The sequence below is a fragment of the Sardina pilchardus genome, chromosome 10 (assembly GCF_963854185.1).
Source record: "Sardina pilchardus chromosome 10, fSarPil1.1, whole genome shotgun sequence".
In the NCBI taxonomy this organism is placed as follows: Eukaryota; Metazoa; Chordata; class Actinopteri; order Clupeiformes; family Clupeidae; genus Sardina; species Sardina pilchardus.
Window position 1 is genome coordinate 15525823 of NC_085003.1, and position 10000 is coordinate 15535822.

At 45.2% G+C, this 10000-nt stretch overlaps 1 protein-coding gene across 1 annotated transcript in view; it reads right to left on the reverse strand.

Annotated features, from left to right (window-relative positions):
- LOC134094268 (voltage-dependent calcium channel subunit alpha-2/delta-1-like) overlaps window positions 1–10000 on the reverse strand; it is a gene marked incomplete at its 3' end in the record, with an annotated part of 81872 nt that overhangs the window by 20000 nt on the left and 51872 nt on the right. Inside the window, 7 exon segments of the mRNA XM_062547737.1 lie at window positions 5830–5904; window positions 6811–6888; window positions 7390–7467; window positions 8426–8515; window positions 8712–8761; window positions 9169–9247; window positions 9664–9768. Coding sequence (XP_062403721.1) covers window positions 5830–5904; window positions 6811–6888; window positions 7390–7467; window positions 8426–8515; window positions 8712–8761; window positions 9169–9247; window positions 9664–9768 — 555 coding nt within the window.

A 10000-nucleotide genomic window follows, 5' to 3' on the forward strand; every position in this document is an offset into this window, starting at 1 on the left:
TGCACACACAGTTCAGTGGAGACTACTCCGTGACAGGCAGACTAAATGTACTATGGCTCAGGGTACTGTAGCATGGCTACCATCTATGGATGAGTGCCCTACAGAATATGCTCTACTTACAGTGCACTGCAAGGCTCTGAGGACAGGAGGGGAAAACGCAGGAAATACCACAGTTTCAGGATGGGTCGTCCACAGAGTACACAACTCAGAGTCTCAGAGTCTCAGGGCTACGGGAGCTGTCATGGTCATGACCTCAGGCCGGTGGAGGGGGTGAGAACCGCAGCGCAAGGCGGGCCGGGGTGCCAGGGGAACACTGTGGAGCTGGGGATTAACTTTTCAATGAAATCTGCTCTGCTGCGCTAGGCTGACCATGAACATCCACAGCATTGGATACACCACTGCGGTTGTACCCCCACTGAGGAAGCCAGGTTGCATTTTTGGTCGAAAAGTTATTAAAGGGACTGCTGAGAGACTTTTTGTAACTTTGAGTTGGTCACCTGTGGTCCTGAAAAGTCCAATAAGTTGACAAAATAGAAAACAAAGTCAAATCATAGTGGGATGTATTAAACTTAAATTGAGTATTCAATATGACCTTTTATATCACAAATTATTTAATCATCATTTTTTTCGCAAAGCACTAATACTAGTGATTAGCGCTTTAAAGAAAGAGCCCATTCTGAAAGAGTACTCAATGCATTCTCATTACCATACATAAAGCCAGCGCTAATTTCACTAGCACTACACTCCTTACACTATAAGCAGAGACAAACCTTCCAGTCAAAACACACCAGATACACTTTCTACAGTAGCTTTCTAAACGCTACACACAAACACACACACACACACACACACACACACACACACACACACACACACTGCTGACTAGGTGTCGGTCTCACCTCGTGGAAAGTAATGGCATATTTGTTATTTAGCCTTACGCGACGATTAAGTATCCTTTTCTGCAGCCCAAGCACAGAGGGAAACAAATGGAACTCATTTGTTTGTGAACAAAGAAAAACAAGACGACTCCACCAAACAAGAGCTGTGTGGTGATGTTTTATGTGATGTTTTCACACTTGTAATGTGGGGGGAGTGGGTTTGGGTGCATGCGTGTGGACATGTGTGTGCATCTGTCTGCATTTATGTGTAGAGTGTTCTTTATGTGCAAACAAAACACAAATTTTCACATCACAAATGCAGTGGCTGTACAAAAGCCTATTTACTGATGGCAGCACTGATACAATCATCACATACTGGGCCCCTTTATAGAGCACCAGTGAACAAATTCACCCTTTTTTCTCTATACAACACACATCTCACACATACTATATGCCAATATATGCACACACATACACACTGAACGCTTGCTTTCGAGAGAAAAAGAGAGAGAGAGAGAGAAAAAATGATGAGGTTAAGTGCCTGGTCCAAGGCGGAGAGATTGAATCCATCCCTCTGCGTCTTACTCAATCAGGCCTGAGAAACTGTGACCATGTTGGAGTAGATCTAAACATCTGTCCTAGCCAGATCAAACCCTCCCGAGCCGACCAAGTCTGGCTGGGCACAGGGAAATAATTCTATCTCTCCAAAACAAGGCCTGCGCAGCATATGGGCACGGCAGCGAGGCCGAACGAGTCTGAGTGAGAGGAGGGCCAAGGGGTGGCCCAGTCGCTCTGCTTACACACCTTACAATCCATCAGAACCAGTGCATAGCAAATCCCCAATTTGAAATAAATGTCAATCACAATTAAATAACACTTTGACAATAATATATATATAAAATGATATCCTACACTGCAAATCATTGAAAAAAAACTTAGATTTAGTAGTGTTAGATCATTTCTCTTGTTTTAAGGGTGAATTTCTTATTTTTAAGTGTTTAACTTTACACTATAATTGTATTTCTAGATTTATTTTACTTTATTAAATTATCTTGCTGCATGGACAGATCACTTGTTTTGAGTACCCTTTATCTCAGATTTCATGTTTTATTTTATTATTTTTAGACACCCCTTTTTTGCAGTGTAAAACACAGCCACTGAGCGGGAGGATTGTTGACAATGGCACATCACTATAGATCTACTGTACCATATGTGGATTTTTGAGACTGAGAATACTATGTGTTACATTGTGAGTCATTCTGATAAAAGTGTGCATGCTGGTGACATTTCAGTCAGGAGAACTCCATACTCTTCAGTGATAGAGAAACTGGGACATTAACCAGATACTAACACAAAAACATCTAGGAATCTATAAAGACATTTATCACAAATTATTAGCGAGAATTTTGGCCCGCGGCATGACCTTTCTGATGGGAAAAAATCCCTTTATTTGGGGAGCTATACGTTGCTCCCAGCGGCACTCTTTTACGTGTGTATTTAGTGAGTGCTGGGGGACAGACAGAAGCCCATTAGCCCAAATGTCAGCCTGTCACAACAGCAGCATATCACTGCACTGTTCCATTAACCGAGCTGTGCTGTAGCAGCCCGGCCAAAGGTGCAGATCCTCCACATCGTACCTAACCTGCCCCACACTTCAATGAGATCTCTCAGGGGCTTAAGGGGCATGAGGCTTAAGGGTGGCACTTTCCGAGCCGAGTGTCCCCCCCTCCCCATTAGGAGAAGCTGCTTAGCACAAGCCTGTATCGTCAGGTAGGTGACATTTGTTGGCATATAGTAAAGGGGTTGTTTATTTAACAGTAAACGCTAATAATGTGAGTCCGAATGCTAAATTGTACTCACTTAAAAATCTCCCATTAAATTCTCCATTGCATCGACTTGTTATTCATTTTTAACCTGAGCTGCATCCCATAAATTAGTGTGACAGGCTAACAGTCTGCGGGCCTTATGGCACTTTCATTCAATCTGCATAATGCAGGAGACATCATGGGCCAGAGCGTTTGCCTCTGTTACCTGTCATAAATCTGAGCCCCCTGCCCTAGCATCCATTACATTAAATGAATATATGGCAGGAGTACACAGTCACGTGAGCTGGATTAAAAATACTTTTTGGTAACAATCCTATTCATATCAATTGCGAAGGCTTTCTGTGTGTGTGTGATGACTTCCTGTGAGTAAGCAGATACTGTGCGTTTGAATCACGTGTCAGATTATGGTAATAAAAGGGTTTAGGCGTTCAGCAAGTGTCCAAACGGCTGCATTTGCATTTTGGCTTTCTGGGGTGCTAAAGCAAAAGCATTTCTCCCTGCAGTCTGGAGTTGCACACTCTTTTGATTTGACATCAAAGTCGGTGAGTAGCACTCAGCCTCCCACAGTGCTGTCTTAGCCTCTAAGAGTCACATGCTCCCGAGTTCATGGCACTCTGTGGGCAGACTGCTTGAAATGGAGACTAGCTGAGTATAAAACCAAATCTGTTTTCCCCACCTTGTGCCGACTACACTTTTATTTCAATAATATTCTTAGGATGTCCAATACTTAAAATTATATTTTTGGGTGAAGCCTTTCTTGACAGTGCAGCCCAGATCAAGCAGGAAAAGAGTAAGATGGAAGAGGTGAGAAGTGGGCTCGGGAAATGGCCTCAATGGAACCTGTGTGCCCGTGGGTACTACATGTACTGAATGTGAAACTGATGATGCACTGTGGGTACCCCCTCCTCTTAACATATTCTTAATAATAATCCATCCTTGGCATCACTACTGAACATACATACGTTCCCGTGCTAAGGGTACCGTGTTTTTTGTCAAAATTCAGGATGGTCATGTTTGACGAAACTGTATGGCAGAACGAGTTAACAGAAAGGACAGGTTATCAACCTATGCAATCTCTGTAAGGCTGATGCAACTATATGATTTGCTTCTTCGAGGGTGAAAGTTTGGTGAGTGCGACAAGTCCAGACAGTGGACACTGAGGCTTGTTATTGTAGATTTCACAGCGGCCGTCATTCGGCCCGGGGACTGTTTCATCACTTTCGAGCAGACACGTTTCCCAGCTGAGATTATTGTTGTGAATCACATTAACACCGGCACGCCTGACACACAGCTACTCCTGGGATTCGATCAACAGTCTGCTTGCATCAGGACGGATCCTACAAGCGCTCTTTTTTATTTATTTATTTATTTATTTTTATGTGATGCTGTTAGGTGATTAGCCACAGATATTGCACATTCTAGCTCCTCGCTCGCTCTCACACTGCGCTAATGATTATTGCTCACAGAGATTACAAACAAAGGGGAGGCAAAACAGAACAGTCGCAACAGGAGAAATCTAGTCATTTTCACAAGTCTATTAAAATGGTAATTTATTTGACAGAGCATTTAATTCTCTCTCTCTCTCTCTCTCTTTCTCTCTATCTATCTTTCTCTCTGTCATTTTTTCCCACTTCCCCAAAATATCATCATTAACAGATAATGGATTTCATGCAACACAAGTTCCATGGTTAGGCCAATAAAATAACTTGTCAGCAACACAAATCTTCAAAGCATGTGAATAGGTCCTAATGTGTCCCTTCTTTGGAAAAAAAGACAGTTCAGGCATTTCCTTGAGGTACTTTTTGATGTGACAGCACCCCAAAAAACACATCTAACCAATAAAGCCATGACTATACATTCCGCTAGGCTCTAGTTAACAGTAAAAAAATCCAAACCACAAAAACAAGATGGGAATCTCATGGTGCTGTACGTGTTTGGCCTCTGGGGATGGGAATATGGTACTCCTTAACATCCCATAGTAAATATTCCTGTCTCTTATCTCTTCCCGTCTCTCCTTACATATGTCATATTTTGAGGGCTGATGTGTTCAGCATGGGCCAGTTCAGTAGGAGAGGTCTCTCGCTGTTTTTGATGTGCCTTGTGATCCGCTTGACATATTCTTTGTACAGACAAAATCTATTGAAAAACATATATGCAAGTTCACAGCCAGACGGCTGGTATCTCCAGGCTAACTGTGAAGTGTCGTAGGGCCGGGGCGAGCGAGCGCCCGGTTCTGGAGAGAACATGTGGTTATCGAATGTGAGAGGAACAGTCGGAACAAAGATGGCCTGTACAGAAAAGGCTTGTCTGGAGAACTGAGATACCATGCCATTACAGGGTAGGTCATATGTGTGCATGTAATGGCCTTCTGTGTAGAAGATTTGCACACGAGTCTCTAAATATCTCCCATGCTGCTGTCGTCGCTGAATCACACTTAATGTGCAAAGAGAGAGACTACGAGAAAGGAAAAAGAATGATGTGCTCCTCTGTGTTCCTTTAACTCACACGAGAGCACATTTTCCATACTGTACTACATGGATGCATCGCTCGCTCTCACCATGTGTGTGAGTGGACGCGCTCATCGTGCATACATATGTGAGTGTGTGTGTGTGTGTGTGTGTGTGTGTGTGTGTGTGTGTGTGTGTGTGTGAGACCAAAACGCACATGTATGTTTCTGTGTGAAAGAGGCCATGGGGAAGCAAGGGAGGAGAACGAGAGGAGAGATAGAGGGGTAGAATAGGGGGAGGCAGGAGAGCAAGAGAGCAAGAGAAAGAGAAAGAAACAAGAATAAGTAAGAGTGCAAGAAAAACAACAAGCTCTTGATGAAGCCCCTGCTGCACTCTCTCCAAAAGAACCCTGATTAAATAAACAGATGATTAGGATTCTGGCAGTGCTGCTGGCCTTACTCTCTCTCACACACACACACACACACAGACACACACAGACACACACAGACACACACAGACACACAAACAGACACACAAAGACAAACACACACACACACACACACACACACACACACACAGACAGAGCTGAACTCCCCTACTGTGCCAGTGGCATGGAGGGCTAGGCTGGTGTGAGGCATGGAGGCGAGGGAGGGAGGGGGGGAAGACCTGGGGCCTTACCTTAGGCTGCAGGTTAGGATGCAGCAGCACGTATCCGTTGGGATCGATGGCAAAGTAGTATCCATTAGGACCGATCTGTGGGGACGGAGAGGAGAGGGCGAGCACGGGCATGAATACTGAGTGACAAGTTAACAGCCCAGAGAGAGGAGACTCCCAAGCGGCTGCCACCGTGGCGGAGACTTGGCGAGCCATCCGGGAGAGGCATTACCACCACTTGTGTGGCGAGCAGCGCCGCGCCTCGTTCCTGGGATTTTTCATTTTCAAAACTCAATGCTCCCGCCGCGTTAATCAAGGCAAGTCTCCTCCTCGCATGGAAATGCTACATGTAGCGAGAAAAAGCGGCAAATCCCAACTGTGTAAAATGTTAAATACAAGCAGATGCTCGGGTGATGTATGAGTCTTTGGGTCGACGCACAATTTTTCAATCGCTTGTGTTACAGCAGGCAAGGGGGGAGGGAGGGCCCACCTGGGAGGAAGCATCACCCAGCATCCTCGCGCTATTTCAGAATTTTGTTTTACTGTATTTCTTTAAGGGAGTCACTACACAGACGCCATTACTGATCTGGGATCTCTTAAAGAATGATTACCTCACACAGTAGGATAACAATGATTTAGGGCCTGGTTGTCATGATTGAAAAATCCAGAAAAACGGCTACATTGCTGTCAGACCGACAGCATCAAATACCTTAATTCTTCTCAATGGACACATTTGGACTCTTATGCACTGAGGTATTTATCCAATGATATGAGAGTCCATTTGTAACTACAAAAACAGACCACACTGACTGAGGTGTTTTTAAGAGGAGATACTGCATACATGCAGACTCGCATTTCTCAACAATTGAAAAAAGAGTAGAGAATACTGATATTTGTGCATGCGTGTGTGTGTGTGTCTGTGTGTATGTGTGCCTATGTTTGTGAGTGTGTGTGTGTGTGTGTGTGTGTGTGTGTGTTTATATACTGTATGCCTTTATAACTCACAGTGAAGCGAGGCGTGAGTCTCTTGATGTCAGCCAGAGACACGTCCACTCCCATCACTCCCAGGATCAGTTGATTTTGCTGCCTCAGTAGAAACACACACGCACACGCACACGCACACGCACACGCACACGCACACACACACACACACAAACACATACACACACACACACACACGTACATTACAGTCAGAAATGCTCCATCTGTTTTTCACCAACTTCTTTGACTTTGACTTCCTTGCTTCCCGTTAGCATAATGTGCCATGACATCGGCTGTGCATCGTGGTCATCTCTTCGCGGCCACTGACCCGTGGGTCTCGGCACCGGTGCCTTATCTGGACGCAGCATGGCAGTGTGTTCCAGCACTTCATTATAAACACATCACACATTTCCAGAAACGGCTCTAATAATAGCCATACGGGCCTACAGTATATTTTGGTCTGCTTTCCATCATTGAGTGTGGCCGCCTTGTCTTCGGCCGGACCAGATCTATTTCACGAGCAAATGAGCATGTGGATTGTGAGCCAGGGCCGAGGGTTGGGTTGTTTGTGTGTCTTACTGTAAAGTGATGAGGGAAACAGACCTGGTTCTGTGAGCCGTCCTGCTTGGACCGGGTCTTGTTGAAGACGGGAAGAGTTCCAGTGATGACCAGACCGAGCTCCTGGGGTTTAGAGGGTCAGGAAAAGTTCATGAGGGTTAACAGCACACACAGCATGACCTGTCCACACACTCTCTCTCTCGATGGTATTCCAACATGCTGTGAAACATACTAAGATGACCAACCACTGCTCATCAGGTCATAAGGTCAGCCAGGTTCACAGCAAAACCAGCAGGACTTGTCAACTCCTATCCGCTCTGATACTTCTAATGTTACACTCCACATCTTTAAAGTGGTCTGTCTCTGTCTCCCGTTCCCTAGATGCATTCATGACACAAATACAACAACAACAACAACAACATTAACAAGAAAAAAGTCCTCCGCGTCCTTGGCTCTCTCAAGTAAACATATGTTGATTCTGCTTTGAGTCCATGCTAATCCGGTTGGCTAGCGAATGCAGCATCTCAGCCTGGCTTACTAATTACCTACGGCGACTAACGCGGAGTGTCTGAAAACTTCCCTCCTTTTTCCTCCTGTGACTTGAGAAAGTGAACGAGCAAACACCCGCACATCAAATGAGCCCATTTTGTTCCCAGCCGGAGGGAACACAAAAGCGGGAACGGGAGATTTCCCTAAAGCTGCAACCGCATCGGCTCAGAGACACAGAAATCTGGAGTCCACGGGCCCAAGCAGCAGGAGCAGCAGCAAATCAGAGATGTGGTTTTAAACACTGAATCTCATTGCAGTGGGTGTGCCGGCCAAATCCAGGCACACTTTCCATAACAGAGACGCCTGTTTCTGAGCCGGTCAGCCATTTTGTTTTTCTCTCTCTCCCTTGGCACTTGTTTTGAGTCATGAACAGCAGATGGGAGATGTGGGGGAATGTGCGAGAGGAGGGTGAGAGAGAGGGAGAGAGGGAGAGGGGGAAGAACAGAGAGAGAGAGATACAGAGAGAGAGAGATACAGACACAATACACAAACAATGTGGTGATGAAAGAAGTGACAGATGTGTTCTTCTTACCAGTGCGTCGAGGTAAACATTAGTCCATTGCACCTGCTTGGCTTGCTCATCTGCAAGAACCATGGGCCTGCCAAGGACATCCAAATACTCCTGAAGAACACGCACACACGCACACATGCATACACACACACACGCACAAGCACACGCACGCACACGCACACGCACACGCACACGCACACGCACACGCACACACACACACACATTCACACATTCAAATTAGCATTAGCATGCATAAAGTTGTAAAATATTGAAACACAGACAGCAACAGGTAGACAGGTACCCTCACCTGAGTGTTGATTCGGATTGCTCCGATGGATGGGATCTCAAAGAAGTATCCTGAATAGATATTAAGAATTCATGTTCAGTTCTGTCACATTCTCATCATTTTCAATGAACTTCAAAACTCAATGTTTTGGAATGGGCAGGACATTCATGCTTTCAACCACAAGGAGGCAGAAGTGAGTAAGGAAGTGTTGCAGTTGACCTGATGATGAGTAGCCAAGCTAGTACAAACGGCACAGTCATGAAATCATTTGTGGATGGATTGGGCATGAATTAATTTTACACAAAAACACAAACCAAACACAAGCTAGTACCAGTGGCACAGTCATGAAATCATTTGTGGATGGATTGGACATGCATGAATTTTACACAAAAACACAAACCAAAAACACACAAAAAAAAAGATTGAGGGAGTTCAAAGGAGATGAGGTTTGATCCCGTCAAGAGACTGTGACGTATACCTTTGTTATTACAGGCCATCCACTGGATAGGTCTGGTGTCGTAGTTGTGTTGCCCCACTGAGAAAGTAAACACTCTGACCTGACAAGCAAACAAACATGTTTTTTTTGTCACGGTGACAGTATAGCAACAGACACATTCAAATGAGCTTAGAGAGGGAGCTGTGGAAGTGCTCTGGATGCGGAAGCCTGAGGCTGTTTTAGGAGAGCGCTCGGCTTGTTGGGCACACAGGCACACAGGGCACGCATACAGCGTTGACACTGATAATTGTGTGGGGACACAAATGAACACACCCACATTGTGACATAAACATCACCTCAAACACACACTTTGCCCTAAGCAACGATGAATACCCACAACCCCACACATACACACACACAAACAGACACACACAAATACACACAGACACAGATAAACACCCATTACCACCCACCCCCACATACACACACACACACACACACACACACACACACACACACACAGGTTAAAGTGCCTACCTTCTTGTCATGATTGTAGCGCTCTAAGATCTCCTTGGCTCGCTCCTCTCCTCCATCAGTAAACAGCATGATGATCTTGTTGCAATTTGCCCTGGAGATGTTTTCCTGAAACACCAGATCAAACAACACACCGATGAGCCCTCTGTAGTCACCCGCACACGTACTTACACTGAATACCCAGCAGGGGGCAGCCTATGACTGCAGCAGTCCAGCCAATTGCATTGAGACTGGCTGGAACAATGGCAGATGCTCCTGTTGAATACACTATTGTGAGCTTTTGTGGAAAAATCCCAGGCAAATGAGCCTGAGTTAGCTAATGTTGTTGAATGTGTAGTCG